This window comes from Mustelus asterias, chromosome 1, assembly GCF_964213995.1.
Source record: "Mustelus asterias chromosome 1, sMusAst1.hap1.1, whole genome shotgun sequence".
Lineage (NCBI taxonomy): Eukaryota > Metazoa > Chordata > Chondrichthyes > Carcharhiniformes > Triakidae > Mustelus > Mustelus asterias.
This window is the reverse complement of record NC_135801.1, coordinates 28,870,766-28,888,378: the sequence shown is the minus strand read 5'-3', so window position 1 is coordinate 28,888,378 and position 17,613 is coordinate 28,870,766. Positions and strand designations below refer to the sequence as shown.

At 39.5% G+C, this 17,613-nt stretch overlaps 1 protein-coding gene across 1 annotated transcript in view; it reads left to right on the top strand.

Moving 5' to 3' along the window:
* tbc1d9 (TBC1 domain family, member 9 (with GRAM domain)) overlaps window positions 1–17,322 on the top strand; it is a 53,830-nt gene extending 36,508 nt beyond the window's left edge. Inside the window, exons 14-21 of the mRNA XM_078210634.1 lie at window positions 4,921–5,019; window positions 5,139–5,207; window positions 6,426–6,666; window positions 8,901–8,966; window positions 10,591–10,680; window positions 14,305–14,373; window positions 14,570–14,676; window positions 14,778–17,322. Of these exons, the coding sequence (XP_078066760.1) occupies window positions 4,921–5,019; window positions 5,139–5,207; window positions 6,426–6,666; window positions 8,901–8,966; window positions 10,591–10,680; window positions 14,305–14,373; window positions 14,570–14,676; window positions 14,778–15,473 (1,437 nt within the window). The 3' untranslated portion in view covers window positions 15,474–17,322. The remainder of the gene's footprint in view (window positions 1–4,920; window positions 5,020–5,138; window positions 5,208–6,425; window positions 6,667–8,900; window positions 8,967–10,590; window positions 10,681–14,304; window positions 14,374–14,569; window positions 14,677–14,777) is intronic.
* The last annotated feature ends 291 nt before the right edge of the window (window positions 17,323–17,613 follow it).

Below are 17,613 nucleotides of genomic sequence, written 5' to 3'. Positions count from 1 at the left end.
CCGTGTGTGCTACAATTCATTTCAGTCAAGTCATGTGATTGTGTGTTACAGTGAAGTGAAATTTTATTGCAACATACTGAAAATATGCTGTCTCGGTTGTGTTTTTAGCTAACAGACAGTTGATGGGGTGTTGCAAAATCCTTTACCATCACCAGCAGACAGTTGATGGTGTGTTGCAAAATTCTTTACGATCCTTATGATAAAAATCATCACAACAATGTCATCAAATTAAATCTCACAACACCAAGTTAAAGTCCAACAGGTTTATTTGGAGTCACGAGCTTTCGGAGTGCTGCTCCTTTAACCTGGTATTGTGAGACTTCGTACTGTGCCTAGCCCAGTCCAACGCCGGCATCTCCACACCACATTAAATGGCAGCATACCGGAAACCTACGCCTGACACTAAGAGAAATGTAAACCTTTAACATAGAGGTTTATAGCATAAAAGGAAGCCATCCAGCCCACTAGGATCTGTTCTATTTACTAAAGTAACCCAAAACTAATCCCACTTCTTTATTTTTGTCCCAAGTCCTGAAGCTTCAAATGTTTGTGTTTTGCCTAAGAGACACAGTGCTTTGGCCTTGACCATTTCTTGTGAAAGCCATGAACCTATGATTTGGACAGCTTGATGCGACAGGAATGAAATATTGCCAGAAGCAATATAATGAAAATTCTATCCTCATCTCAGCTGTACTGCGTTGGCTCACATAACTAAAAATTGATGAGTCCCTACCCAAGGTGTACTAGAATCAGATGCTTTTGATGTAAAAGCCTAATTCCCTGTTGCTTCTGTTATGACCATATTTCACTACTAATTTTGTGGCGCACAAAAAATTGAAGATAATCAGAGTTAATTAAGAGGTTGTAATGTCTAGATTTCTGTTCATGCTAAATCAGTCCATTAAATGGGATTTTAACTCCCAGCCACCCCAGATGTGTCATCATTGATTTTTGATTGCTGAATATCTGACTGTGTGGCAAGCCATATTTAACAATCTCCAAACCAAGCTTCTGAAAATTCACAGAATAAAAATTTCCCAAATGCCAGATGCAGCATGCTTTCTCTCTTACCACGGGGATACATACTGCTAACCTGAGTTCAGAGTGTCTAAATACAGATTGGCAGATTTAAGATGCAAGGAATGACGTTTGCATGTAAGTACTGCACGAGTTTAATCAACTCGATTGCAGTACTGAAGGACTGAATGGTGAAAGTGCAATCTTTTCAGATGAGATGTTGAAGCATCTGCCTCTTTTTTTTCATTCACGGGATGTGGGCGTCCGCTGGCTGGCCAGCATTTATTGCCCATCCCTAATTGAACTGAGTGATTTGCTAGGCCATTTCAGAGGAATTTAGGAGTCAACCATAGTCACAGCAAGATGGGGACCCCTTATTCCAGATCTATTGTTTGAAGTGATGAGATTACATGACTAGGGCAGCCCTTAGCAACCAGGGTCCATTGTCCAAAGTGATCGAGACTGACGGTTTGATCCATACCCTACTGAGTACACAGGTTATTTCTGGATGTTTTGTCAATGGTTCAGGAGATGGGTCATTAAGCAGCTTGACTCCATTCTGATAGTATTGTCTATGTAGATGTTCAGCCATGTAAGGAACTGTTGTTTAAGTCACTTAAAACTTATTCTGTGCCATAACCCAATCATTACACAATCATTTTTTGATATGGAAAGGGGTTTTCAAACAATCTCATTATTGATGACTGTAAAGTTTATTTATTAGTCACAGTAGGCTTACATTAACACTGCAATGAAGTTGCGCAAGAGAACAATTACTCTCTAAATTCAAATAGTACTGAAATGATTTGCATCAAATGATGAAACTGGCTGCAATTACAGGATTGTCCAAAATGTTACAATTTTGAATCACTGTAGTCGCCACACTCCAATGCCTGTTTGGGTATACTGAGGGAGAATTTAGCATGGCCAATGCACCTAACCAGCACATCCCTCAGACTGTGGGAGGAAACCGGAGGAAACCCATGTAGACAAAGGGAGAATATGTAAACTCCACACAAACAGTGACCCAAGCTGGGAATCGAACCCTGCTACATTTACGAGAATTGGTGTTCTAACTCCCTCACTGCTTCCCTTTACTGAGAAATGTTAAGTGAGATGTGCTTGAATTAGTGGGATAATTTAATAACCATATTCAAACCAGACACCAGAAGGACTTTTCACATTTTTCCCACAATTAAAATTACAAGATTGGTCAGAGATAATTACAAGAAGGATGTGATGAAAAGTTTATTAAAACATTTATATTCTGAAATATGTAACATATTTAGAATCCATTTTGGAAGCTCAGTCCCTTTACATGACTTTGTACATGCCTCATTTTGCTGAGGTAATAGATATTGCAGTCTATATATAGCTGTTGCTGAGGGTTGAATGACATAGTATTTTATGTATGCCTGGAATTCCTCATGACTGTTATTGAAATATAGGAGACTACAGTGATTCAAAATTGTAACATTTTGGACAATCCTGAAATTGCAGCCAGTTTCATCATTTGATGCTAATCATTTCAGTACTATTTGAATTTAGAGAGTAATTGTTCTCTTGCGCAAATCTGTCATTTCCATTTTCATACAGTTAGTCACTGCAGAAAGAAAAATGCAATGCACGTCATGTAACTTTGTTTACCTGCAGACTTTAGTTTTGCATGCTGTCATGTATGTCTTTATGTAATTTTCCAGATTCCTGAATCTGGGCCTAAAATATTGAATTTTGGCATGCCATTTTATCTTGTCCACTACTGATATTCTGCATTTTACTTTTATCATTTGTTCAATGTCCAAGATGTTAAAATAAGCAGGTTGCTTTGAAAACGTTGGTGCAAAAATTCATGTAATGCAAAAGAATACTGTGGAAGCATTGGGTGGAATTGTAGTCCCATTCCATCCCTGGTTGAACTGTTAGGAGCGTAAATCTGGGTGGCATGGCAGGGGCACTGTGCCTGTTGACTGCCCAGGCAGATTCTCTGGTCATTCACACTAGCGGGACTCTCTCATCCCACTACAGTGAACGGAAATTTGGTTGCGTGCCAAATTCTGTGTTCTCTCTGCCAGTGGCTGCAGGGTGTGAATGGCTGGAAAACGTGGCCCCCATCTCCACTGAGATTTTGCCTTCAACAGGAACATCAGGTGGGCCACCAGCTTCAGGACTAATTAAGATCCAGAAGAGCCAATTAATGCACACTTATGGGCCTCCTCCTGCCATTTCTGGTATTTTACCAGTGGGGTTGGGAGTGCTGACTTTAGTTTATTAAATTGAAAATCTTTTTGCCTAAAGTCCAGACATTCTCAAAGATGTGCTGTAAAATCTATCAACAAAATAATTTTGGTAACCTGCAAGGGTTGCATTCTATTGTAACAGCAACTTGTCTTTAAATTTTCAGAGTTAAACTTCCCTATATCTGACAACAATGCCTCTTATGAGCTGTGAAGTATCCACTACTGTGGATTTATATAATCTTGCACCTTTTAACATTTAAGATGTCATTTTACATTTTTATGCACTTAATTCAGAAAATTAAATGCTTGAAGTGTATATCAAAATATTGAGCAGGGAGGATAGTGCACCCCAGTTATCGACACATGCAATTTTTCATCCATTAATTTTTAAAGATTAACAGGCTGTCCGTGTATGTATTTTTCATGCGCAGCATTTCAGCTCATGTCGCATGTGATCTGGAAAAGCCTCCATAAATGTAAATCTCTGTAAAACAATGTTAAGCATTGCCAATGTTGCCTGCAAATGATATCCAACAATCATTTATTAAAAATGTATTCATTGGATATGAGGAGTTCTGGCTCGGCCAGCATCTATTGCCCATCCCTAGTTACCCTTGAGAAGCAGTGCTAACCACTCTGCCACCGTGCTGCCCCCAGAGAGGCTTAATCTCTGGCTCCAGGCCATACTTTGGGCAAGCCTGTTCTAATGTTTTCTGTCTGACCAAACTGTAACAAATGCAGAGAAAGTGAGCAGAATACAAATAGTATGTCTTACATTGTTGTGCACTACATTTGTGAAGAGATGACGTGGCAGCATGGTGGCACAGTGGTTAGCACTGCTGCCTCACAGCACGAGGGACCCGGGTTCAAATCCAACCTTGAGTCACTGTCTGTGTGGAGTTTGCACATTCTCCCCAAATCTGCATGGGTTTCTGCTGGGTGCTCCAGTTTCCCACAATCCAAAGATGTGCGGGTTAGGTTGATTGGCCATGCTCAATTGACCCTAGTGTCAGGGGATTCGCAGGGTAAATATGTAGGGTTACGGGAATAGGGCCTGGTTGGGATTGTGGTCAGTGCAGACTTGATGGGCCAAATGGCCTCCTTCTGCACTATAGGGATTCTATGATTCTATAATCAGAAATCATTTCTCTGCTGAAAGACTTGGAGGTGAGCTTCAGAGAATATAAATGAAAATGTGTGACAGCTCAAAACTCCCAAAAGCCGAGAGCTATATTGAACTTTATTTTCTTAAGTCATGAGTTGGTGAAATGATTTTCATGCAGCACAAGGGAATGTACGAAGTCCATAAACTCTATCTCCACCAAAAATCTTGGTGCTTTGCAACATAAACTAAGGTCTTAAGACTTAAGAATTTTCTTTAGAATGTAAGATGTTATACTGATCTTTTGTAGGTTAATAGAAATTTAGACAAATAGAGATTTCTATCCATCAAACCTTTGTGTTGCTCCATTTTCTTTATAGAAATTGTCATTCCATCACAACTGTTGAAATGCTCACAACTGATTGATTGCAAACGATCCCATTTCCTGTACTTTAGAAAGTGGATTAAATAGATTTGATTTTTTTTGTAGTTCCATAGAACATAGGGTTATTTTAGATTTATTAATAGTATACAGCATATTCAGTGCATATTTAATCTTTTCAGAAATTTGGTAGCATCAGAGCAGATGTGATTGAGCAGATGCGTTTTAAGCAGCGACTACGAGTGATCCAGACTCTTGAAGACACCACGAAGCGTAATGTTGTGAGTGCAGTTATGAACATGTTCGGATTGTTTCACATTTGAATTCCAAATAGACTACAAAATGTATTTGCTTTTTACTCTAAATATATCCTTTTTAAAAATGTCTTTATTATATCTAGGTTCGAGCTATTGTAACAGACACATCATTCACTATAGATGAACTGGAAGAACTATATGTCCTTTTTAAGGTAAACAGGTTTCTGATGTCTGGTGATTTTTGCTCATGTTGCTCGGCTAATCCCTGATCCCACCCATTGCTATCTTGATTGGCTGCTTTAGAGACTGCTAGAATTGCAGCAGTTATTGACCAAGTGTTATGTACCAAACTTCCAGTTCTCTTCACACACACACACACCCTCCCCCCATATTGATATCAAATACTTTGTCCTCCTCTCCTACATTGAGAAAATGCTTTTGAGTGATTTGACTAGAAATTATTCCTTAACCACCAGCAAATTTACAGATGAAAATGCTCTCGTAATATAAATAGTTCTACACATAATGTAAATGCAATGTATTCAGATGAAATAAAAACAAAAAAAAATGATGGAAACACTCAGCAGGTCTGGCAGCACCAATGGAGAGAGAAAAACAGAGTTAATGGTTGGAATTTTCTAGCCTCGCGGCGGAGATGGCTTGCCATTGGTGGAGTCATCTGGTCCTGCTGAAGTCTATGACGTTTTTTGCGTGGCTTGTCAGTCCTGCCACCAGGAAACCCACAATAGGGATGACATTGGTGAGGCTGGATGATCCTACTGGTCAGAAGATCCCACCCAATGTTTCAAATCCAATACCTAGCACTTCCAGTGGTAGAACTACCATTGATGGAGCAATTAAAATCAGGAATGCTCAAATGGCCAGGATTGATGAGTGCAGAGATCTCAGGGGATTGCAGAGCTGAAGAGAGTTGCAGAGATAGAGGAGGGGGAGGCCATGAGGGGTTTGGAAATAAGGATAAGATTTGAAATTGAGATATTGCTTAACCAGGAACCCTGGTGAGCGAGTGCAGGGGTAAAGGGTGAGTGGGACATGTTGCAAGACACAGGCAGTAGAGTCTTGGAGAAGGGAAGCAATAAAATAAGTACAAAATACTGTGGATGCTGGAAATTTGAAATGAACCTGAAAATCTCACCACATCTGGCAGCATCAATTCTGACGAAGGATCACTAACTTGAAATGTTAACTCTGCTTCTTTCTCTGTAGATGCTGCCTGACCTGCTGCATATTTCCAGCCTTTTCTGTGATACTTGGCTTTTTGTTAGCCACTAAAACTTTTCTTTTGAAACATGTTCTTTTGAAATTTTGAATAATTGTCATAATGCAAAGTAAATACTACTTCATTTCTTTTATATTCACCACCTGACAATTGTCAACGTGCTAATTTTTTAAAAATTTGTCACATTTAGGCTGAACATCTCACCAGTTGTTACTGGGGTGGAAATAGTAATGCTACAGAACGCCATGACCCTAGTCTACCTTACCTTGAACAGTATCGTATTGACTTTGAACAGTTCAAAGGATTGTTTACACTTCTTTTCCCCTGGTCATGTGGTGCACATTCAGATATATTAGCTGCACGCTTATTCCGACTACTCGATCAGAATGGAGACTCCTTAATAAACTTCAAAGAATTTGTCACTGGATTAAGTAAGTAAAAATTTATTTTCCATTCACAATTTTGTTTTATTTGGCACATTGTGTCAGATCATCTCACATCTCTAAAGTCTGCAGATGATACCAAGTTGTGACGAGGCTGCAGAGATCCTTCAGAATGATCTGGACAGGTTGGGTGAGTGGGCAAATCAATGGCAGATGCAGTATAATTTGGATAAATGTGAGGTTATTCATTTTGGAAGCAAAAACAAGAAGGCAAATTACTACCTGAATGGCTGTAAATTGGAGAGGGGAGTGTCCAGCGGGACCTGGTGTCCTTGTGCACCAGGCACTGAAGGTAAGCATGCAGCTGCAGCAGGCGGTAAAGAAGGCAAATGGCATGTCGGACTTCATTGTGAGAGGTTTCGAGTACAGGAGCAGGGATGTGTTGTTGCAATTATACAGGGCCTTGGTGAGGTCACATCTAGAGTATTGTGTGCAGTTTTGGTCTCCTTTTCTGAGGAAGGATGTTCTTGCTCTCGAGGGAGTGCAGCAAAGGTTTACCAGGCTGATTCCGGGGATGGCGAGACTGATGTATGAGGAGAGATTGAGTAGGTTAGGATTGTTTTCACTGGAGTTCAGACAAATGAGGGGGGAATCATTCATCCTTACAAAACTTACAAAAATTCTATCAGGACTAGACAGGGTAGATGCAGGTAGGATATTCCAGATGATTGGGGGAGTCCAGAATCAGGGGTCACAGTCTGAGGATTCAGGGTAGACCATTTAGGACAGAGGTGAGGAGACATTTCTTCACCCAAAGAGTGGTGAGCCTGTGGAATTCATTATCACAAGAAGTAGTTGATGCCAAAACATTGAATGTATTCAAGAGGCGACTGGATATAGCGCTTGGGGTGAATGGAATCAAAGGTTATGGGGAAAAAGCAAGATTAGGCTATTGAGTTGGACAATCAACCATGATCATAATGAATGGCGGAGCAGGCTCGAAGGGCCAAATGGTCTCCTCCTGCTCCTATCTTCTATGTTTCTGTCATTAATAGGCAAATGGGAAAGTTTTTTAATATAGTAGCATTCAACTTATTGATCAAACAATTCAAAAAAGAAATGAGAGGATCCTGTTGACATTTTCACATTAACAATTTAAATTTTAAATAATCAAATCAGTAAGTGAACATATATCTATGATTATTTCATATGCCAACTTGCTACAATATGCAATGTAGTAGAACATCATGGGCAGAATGGTGCACAGTGGTTAGCACTGCTGCCTCACAGTGCCAGGGACCGGGTTTCAATTCCGGCCTCAGGCCACTGTCTGTGTTGAGTTTGCACATTCTCCTCATGTCTGCATGGGTTTCCTCCAGGTGTTCTGGTTTCTACTTGCACTCCAAAGATGTGCGGGTTAGGTTAATTGGCCATGCTAAATTGCCCCTTAGCATCAGGGGGATTAATTAGTAGGGTAAATACACGGGGATAGGGCCTGGGTGAGATTGTTGTCAGTGCAGGCTTGAATGGGCCGAATGGCCTCCTTCTGCACTGTAGGGATTCTATTAACACCTTGAGGGAGGTTAGCCTCTTATGATGCTGTGGAATGGCTATGGACTTTGACATGGTGAGCATTTCTGTTAATTGATCATTCTGACTTGCATTCCTACTGTCATAGAGCTGGGAGTAGCATATCGCTGCAGTCCAACTGAAATGCACTAAAGTTTTTTAAAACACACACAAACCAATTGATTATGACTTTTATATCTTGTTCTGCCAAATAGATTTATCCTATGCTCCCAAGGTCAATTATTATACCTGCTGTTATTCATGTGTTTGATTCAAAGTGATTTCTTCCAATGATTCATGGATAATAGTACATCATTCATATTTTCATTTAACCGCCATGTTTTATTAAAGACCTGAGTTTCTTAAATTAACTATTTCTATATGTTTAAAGCGCGGATGGATGGATTCCTGATCGGTAAGGGAATTAAGGGTTATGGGGATCAGGCGGGTAAGTGGTACTGATCCACGTCAGATCAGCCATGATCTTATTGAATGGCGGGGCAGGCTCGAGGGGCTAAATGGCCTACTCCTGCTCCTATTTCTTATGTTCTTCTTATGTTCTTATTGTAAAAGTTTATGACTACAAAAAGGCCTCAAATCAGAATGGGGAAAATCCAAAAACTGAGCTGGACAGTGGTTATTGTGTTTGTTTTTTTCAAGGTATATAATCTTTTCAGACCTTTTAAAGCAGGTTCTGTAATTCTTTTTCATAGGTACAATGTGCCACGCAGATCTTGTAGAAAAACTGAAACTGCTGTATAAAATACACGTACTTCCTGGTAAGAACCTGAATTTCTTGTTTTGGAATCACGTTCCATTGAAGTAGTTACTTGAATACAGTTTGAGTAGAAAGCTGTTCATTCTTAAACAACCATATTAAGATAATTTTCCCTTGGTGAATTGAATAAATGAAGTTGTTTTACTACCGTGTGCATAAAATGCTAATCTTCTATACTCCATTGGGAAATTATTACTGACTAGTCTTTTACCTGATATCACCTGGGTTTGTGGTTTCAGAATGGAAAGTTTCCACAATGAAGAAAACACCATAAAATTAGGGATGCATCCTGCAAGGCAGGAAACTTCAATGAGGAAGAAAATTTCAAATTACCGTAGCAATAATCTTTAATTTGCACGATGGGCTTGTGTATATTAATGTTTTGGCCATTTTATAATTTGCTTCTCCTATTTCCATTATCACTGAATTTACTTACACTTAGAATCAAAATTTCAGGCTTGAGTCGGCAGACAAGTTGCAGTGATACTCAGCCTCTTCTGTGGCTGCTGATGTCCAAGTAAATAAAAGTGCCTCTGTGCAACTGGAAAGCAGTTCCGGAGGTCACTACCAAATGTTTGAAGCAGGTTCAGCAAAGTTTTGGCTGATCCTTATTGTCTTTGAATGTGCAGTAACTATACTGCATGGTAGACACATGAGAAAACTTGATACCAACCTAACCCAGCATTCATTTTACAGATAGGTTTCTCAAGCACTGAGAAATGGCTGGGAACATCACAGCTGGTAGAGTCAAATGCAATGCCGGCTGTTGATCATCCCGGCGTTGCTTCTTTTACATAGTGCCATGTAACACATAAAATGGTATCATTTGGGTGCTTCTCAAACTGTTGAGCACAAAGGCTCATTAGGCATTCATTTGTGACAGTCATTACATCAGGAATCTATTAGCAGAGCTTCTTTGGGAAGAGGGCCCCCTACCGTGTCCAGCAAAGTGAGATATGTTGATCCACACTGCAGGTGCAGTGATGTGGTTGCCAGCAGGAAGTTTCCCTCAATGTATCAGCATGAATATCTTTTGTTGCAAACTCTCATCCCGATAAGTTAACTTTTGGAGAAAAATAACATCTACATAAAAGCACTTGGAAGCAGAAATGCCATCAGTAAATTTAAAAAAAATAAAAAAATACATGTTAGAGAAATATACAGGTCTACCTGTGACCAGACAATTTGAAGCCTTCTTTCTGATAGACTTCCAGACACATTGAGAATTTGACGAGAGCCAGAAAATGGTTTAGCACTCTATCTGCCCCCTTGTAAAATGAAAGGAAGCTCCTACCTGCAGTAAAAGGGAATCTGTGCAACAATCTTTCGGTGTCTGCGCACAGGAAAACTGGCTCTCTTAATCTATATGGAAATAGACCTCCACACCATTTCCCAGTCATTATAACCCTATTTTCCAATACAAACAGTCCTATTGCCTTTTAAAACTTTTTTTTACACAACGTACATTTTCAAGACAAGAGGTTTCAATAAGGTAAAACCATAAGTCAGAGGGCTATCAGTATTCTACTTGTTACAAAGGAAACATTTAGATTCAAAAGTTTTCTTTTAAATATTTTTGAGAACAAATGCAAATGATTATTCTATTTATTCATTTATGTCCTTAGAACCATTTTTCAATGAGCAAGAGGACCCTGATTCTGCATTTGAAGCTACACAGTACTTTTTTGAAGATATAACGCCTGAAAATGTACATGGTAAGTTTTATGCTTATTTTGTGTTCATTTTTATTGAAATATTTCTAAGGTTTATAAATCAAGATGAAAGATTACATATTAAGGGCCATATAATTGTTATATGAACAGGATTGCAAAATGGAGAGACTTATTTATTGCTCACCCTATTTATAGGGTGAGCAATATTATTTACTGGAGGTGAGTAACATGGTCCTGAAGACTTGGCTTTGTGGTTAGGACAATGTGACAAAGCTGGTGGATAAAACACAAGTGAAGGTTGTGCTTGGGAAGAAATTCCACACCCCTCTGTTTCAGATGTAGTCCGTGGAGTATATGTTTTGACTGACAAATGTCCACCTGATATTGGACATTAGGCAAGATGGAGTCTTTTAGAGTTTTAGAGTACACCTTGTTGCTGAAACAGATCTGTGCAATTGATTCTCTTCCATCGAGAATGGGCTAAGGACAATGTGTAAGAATCAAAGAGGATAAGACATTGATCTCAATTGTTTATGGATATTTTTAAGCCATTCAATAAAATATAAATGTTTGCGGGAACTTCAAGTCTGTAACCCAACTCCATGCATCTGAGAGACTGAAGTAGTTCCTGATCTAACCAACCCCTATTTTCTAATACTTTAATCCCATTTCTGTTGAGCACAGTTGTGAAGCTAACCTAGTAAACGAAAAGTAAAAACAAACCAAAGTCATCACAAGAGAAGAGAACAGAATTTAAGAAGGAAGAGCATAATGAAAATGAACAAGCGTCCCTTACATACTGACCCAGGAGAAGTTATAATGGATATAAGGAAATGGCAGAAATGATAAACATTTTTAGTTTGTCTTTATAGTTGAATGTACAAGGGGAACCAAGGCTGTAATGAGAATGAGGAACTTGAAGTAATTAAGCTTAGATAGTAAAATGCGCTGGAGAAAATAGTGGAATTAAAAACTGTCATTCCATTGACCTGATGACATCCATCCTACATTCTGCAAGTGGTGGCTAAAGCAATAGTGGATGCACAAGTATGATCATCCAAAATTCCCAATGGAATGTTCTCAGTGGGAACAGTCCCAAATAGATTGGAAGATAGCAAATGTAATCCCACTATCCAAGAAAGGAGGAAGAGGGGAACCAGAATACCTCAGGCCAGTTGACATTTCAGCAGAAAAATGCTGAAATCCTTTAAAGGGGATGGTAACAGGGTACTTAATCGTAATAATGATTAAGCGGTCAGCCTGGTTTTATGAAAGGGAAATCATGTTCAACAAATCTGAGTTTTTTTCTTTGAGAATGTAACTCACAGAGTGGATGGGAAGTATATTTAGATTTTCAAGTGGCATTCACTATGGTGCCGCACTAAACTGTTGCATAACACTCAGGTTGGGGTAATATGTTAGTATGGTTAGAACATTGATTAATAACCAAAAACACAGTTGGATAAACAAGTCATTTTCATGTTGGCAGTCTTATTAGTGATTAGTGAGACCAGGAAGAGTGCTTGAGTTTCAGATATTTGCAGTCTATATTGATGTCTTAGATGGAGGGACTGAGAATAAGTCCCTAGGTTTGCTGCCAGTACAAAGTTAACTGGGAAAATAAGCTGTGAAGAAGACACAGAGTTTGTAAAAGGATATGGGTAGGTTAAGTGAGCGTAAAAGGTGACAGATGGTGTATCATGTGGGGAAATGTAAAAGAAAAAAATATCAAAACAGAGTATTTTTTTAAAAGGTGAAGGACTGGAAATGTTCGTAGTCAGAGGGTCCTTGAAAAATCACAGAAACTTAGCATGGCAGGTACAGAAAACAAACAATTGTGAAAACAAATGCCATGACAGCCTTTATGACAAAGACAATGGTGTATAAGGGAAATACAGTCTCACTGCAATTTTATGGGGCTTTGGGGAATATATGCCCAAGAGTCCTGTGCACAACTTTGGTTTCCTTACTGAAGGAAGACTATGCTTGCTTTAGAGAGAGACTGCAACTAAGGATCACTAGACTTAATCCATAAATTAGGAAGTAGTCCTCTGAGGAGAGATTGGGTAGACTAGGCGTTTATAAGAGAAAGGTTCATAAGAGAAAGTAGCTTGCACTTATATTGGGTGAGATTCTCCGGGCCTGTATACCGCAGGAGCAAATCCCATTATGGTCGCTAACTCTCGCAAGAGGGCTATAAGGGAATTTGAGGTGACAAGATCTCGGTTTGAGATCTTTCACATCCAAAAAGGGCATGAATTTGATTACCATAAAATTGATTATATTTATGTATTACTATATGAGTTAACATCTCTGCTTCCAGGAGTGTTGAATGCTCCCCTCCGCCAACATGATGTCACTGCAGTGGGAATCACTACTGGTTTCCAAAAATGGAAACCAGGAATGATGGCCACACCAGGAGCGTGAAGGTGAGGCTTGCCCCTGGGTGGTGAGGGACATGGCACTTCATGCTGGCATAGCCCCCTGTGGAGTTGTTGTGTCTGCATGGCGGTTATGAGGGCGGACACAGAGAATTGGGGGGGGGGGTGCCCCAGTGCCAATTAAAATGGGGTGGGGCAGTTGGCGGGGGGAGGGGGGGTGGAGAGTGGTAGTTGAGTCACCATAATACCTGTGTGGAGTGGGACCATGACAGTTGTGTTCGAGGATTGGAGGTGTTGCCCCTGTCTGCTGAGGGTCGTGATGTCCTGGACGGGGTTATCTTCACTTTGAGATTGAGACGCGCTTTAGAAATGGTGTCCTGATCTCTCAATCCCAGTTTTGCTGGCAGGCTTAGCCCCATCTCCCCCCACCACCACCACCACAAACTTGCTGTGTAATCCTCACCTACACTTTGAAATTACATAGAGTGTTGTTTCATCTGACTAAAAAAGGCAGCTGTGAAACCAGCAAGTTTCACACTGCTTTTCATGCCTGATCCAGCACGTGGTGCAATTTTGGGGAAATTCTGCCCATTATTTCTACACTGAGTTCTGGCTTTCTGATGGGAGGGATTGCAGAAATTGATACTTAGTAACCAAAGATGTATGAGAGGTGTTGATTCCGCTAGAGAACAGAAGATTACAAAAAGGTTACAATTCCTTTATCAAATGTATAGTATTCAAATTTATAATTTGACAGTGGAACCTTGTGGAACATAATGGATCAAATTTTGCTGGAGCAGGGCATCTTGCAGCTTATACCATTATGAGAGGTCACACAGCACCAGGTATAGTCCGACAGGTTTATTTGAAATCACAAGCTTTTGGAACGCTGCGCCTTCGTCGGATGAAGCTTATACCATTAGGTAGACATTTGCCTGCATCCTTCAGCTCAAATACTTTGTGCTGTAACTTGCTGGAAGTGCAAACTGGGAGCAGCAAAGAGAGGACAGCAGGGCATCTGACACTTAGAGTGGGACCAAGTCAGGCATAAAACAGAAAATGAGGAGAGGGAATGAAACATTGGTTTAAGAGTGAGGGGAGAAAAAGGGAACAATAAGAAGATATTCTAAAACTTGTGCACTGCTAATGGCATGGGTCATTAACATGCTGTTATTTTTCCAAAAAGGTTTGACCCCATAACTTTAAACGCTAAATCACAGTTTCAACCAAATCTGATTAACTGAATTGGTAACAATTATAGTAACTTGACTTATTCTTGTTATAGATGTTGAGTCAAAGGCAAAACATGAAACAGAAGATGGCTTTGTCACTGTAAACCTGAGGAATGAAAGAGGTAGACAAATTATATAACTTAATGCTTCACAAGCTGATTTTAAATAGCTGAAATAATATTGATGTGTTAATATATTTTAAAATATAATGTGCTCAAGGATATAAATTTAATTGCTAAGTTATTGTGGTGAATGCTTGTTTTTTAAAAATAATTTTATAACCATATGTTTTATTAACTTGGATTTTACTTGCTGCAGTTGAAAAGCGACCAAACCCACATGATTATCGGCATTATATCAGGATGTGGGCACAAGAAAGAGAATCTAAGTTAGAGAGTATTAAAGATCTGCCTAAACTGAACCAAGTAAGTATCAATTCTTTGTTACCAAAACCAGTACTAGCCAATGTGCCAATATTTTCCAAATTACTGATGAAAAATTAATGTTTATTCCTAACCCTTTGCAGGAGCAATTTATTGAACTATGCAGAACCCTGTACAACATGTTCAGTGAAGATGTGAATGAGCAAGAGTTGTACCATTCCACTGCAGCTGTAACCAGCTTACTTTTGGAAATTGGTGAAGTAGGAAAACAATTCATCAGTCAAGCAATACAGGAACCAGGCAGAAGTCATGACAGTAACAGCAGAGTGCATTCAAAAAAGGAGAACCAACCATTGCATTATGGACAGGGGGATTCTTTCTGTCCGATCCCTGATGGAATGGATGACGAGAAACTAGCTTCCAGTGAGCTGCATGATATTAAACTGGATGACAGTTCACCAAAAGACAATGTGATGTCTTCAGCAATGTTGATTTCAGATGATGAAACTAAAGACGATACGTCAATGTCCTCGTACTCTGTTCTGAGTGCTGGCTCTAATGATGATGATAAACTGCAGTGCGAGGACATCACAGAAGATACAGTGCTTGTGCGTAACAACAATGAGACCCCTCTTCCCAGGAGTAGTAGCACAGACAAAGTTTGGGCTATCACCTTTGAGCAGTTTTTGGCCTCCTTTCTAACTGAGAATGCTTTGGTGAGGTACTTTGAGAAAAGTGGGGTAGTGATGCCCAGGATTACAAATGCTAAGAATATCAGAATGATGGGAAAGCCAATCACCTCAGCAAATGACTATGAGATCTGTTCAATCTCAGGATGAGGAAGTTGCTTTGTTTAGTCAACAGATTACATGATGTAATCTCCTATAAACCTACCATATAGACCAATATAATGTTTAGTCAACTGAGTGTACAGTAGTTTCAGAAGAATTGTCCAATGTACTGTATCTCCTTGTATTGTAAATTATAAGTAATATTTAGGTAAAATTGCACCCTCCTTAACCCCATGTTTCATTGTATATTATTGAACTTAAGATTTAATTTAAAACAAACTGCCTAGAAAACTAGAGCATCTGCACTTTGATTCCATGCTGCTTTATAAACCAGTTCAATTATGTTTGTTAATCATTTGTAACCAGTGATTCCTTGTAACTTTATATGTTAACCAATGTCTCTTTGTTACTGAAACCATTCCTGGAAATTTCATTTTTATACTAGATACAGTACTAATACAACTTCTACATTTTGTTTCTGAACCGAAGTTGCTGTTTTAAATTGGATTTTTCCCTTTTTTTGAAAGGATTTGTGGGGATATTGGCTTGACCTTCAAAATGAAAGGAGCAATGTATAGAAAAATTAAAACACCAGGTAAAAGTACTGTGTAGGGCTGGTTAATTTGTTGATGCTTTGTTTTCATTAGGTTTAATCATAGGGAACATATTAGTTTAACTCTTCATTGCATGCGTTTTCTTCCAATAGGGTGGATGATTGTATGCCATTTAGCAATGGTTACCTCTATAATGCTTTGCCTTTAACGTGTTTCCTGGTTAATTTTTAAACCAGGAAACAAATTACAGACAAAGAATTTTAGAGATAGGAAACCATCAGTACATCCTGGAACAAAGAGAAGGGGAAACCACAAGTTATATACCTGTCAGAGAAAAGGGCAATCAGTAAATGTGGAGCAGATGGGCCTAGAGAGAGACTAGCATACACTGGACAGAAGGAGAAAACTGCACGCAATCATCCACTCTACTGAAAGAAAAAACACATTTACAATGCAGAGTTTCTATTTTTTTGGAACAATTCAGTGAGTATTGTAGCCCATCTTACGACAGGGATGACAGGAACATAGGAAATAGGAGCAGGAGTAGGCCTTTCGGCCCCTCCAGCCTGTTCCGTCATTTAATTGAGATTATGGCTAATCTTCTACATCAATACCATTTTCTCACACTATGCCCATATCACTTGATATCATTACTATCTAGAAATCTATCAATCTCTGTCTTGAACAATGCTTGATGAATGAACCTACACAACCTTCCAGAATAGAGAATTCCAATGGTTCACCACTCTCACTGAAGAAATTCTTCCTCATCTCAGTCTTAAATGGCCTATCTCTTATTCTGATTCTGTCCCCCCTGGTTCTAGAGACCATCCTTTCTGCATCTACCCTGTTGAGCCCTGTAAGAATTTTGCATGTCTCAATAAGATTGCCCCTCATTCTTCCAAACTCTAGAGAATACAGATCCTGTCTGCTCAATCTTTCCTCATGGAACAATTCTGCTATCCCGGAAAAGTTTTTTTAAAAGTTTATTTATTAGTCACAAGTCGTCTTACATGAACACCGCAATGAAGTTATTGTGAAAGTCCCCTAGTCACCATACTCTGGCGCTTGTTCGGGTACACTGAGGGAGAATTTAGCATGGCCAATGCACCTAACCAGCACGTCTTTCAGACTGTGGGAGGAAACCGGAGCACCCGGAGGAAACATCTGTCTGGTTGAACATTCGTTGAGCTCCTCTATGGCGAGTATATCGTTCCTTGGGTAAGGAGATCAAAATTGTATGCTCTACTCCATGTACAGTCTCACCAAGGCGCCAGTTGCAGCAAGACATCCTTACTCTTGTACTCAAATCCTGTTGAAATAAAGGCCAACATATAACCGCCTTCCTAATTGCTTGCTGTACCTGCTTGTTAGCTTTCAGTGACTCATGAACAAGGACACCCAGGCTCCTTTGGATATCAACACTTTACAAACTCTAACCATTTAAAAAATCTCTGAATTTGTTTTTCCTATCAAGTGGACAACTTCACATTTTTTCACATTATATTCCATCTGCCATGTTCTTGCACACTCACTCAGCTTGTCTACGTCCTTATGAAGATTCATTGCATTCTCCTCACAACTCACATTCCCACCTAGTTTTGTATCATCAGGAAGCTTTGAAATTAATTGAT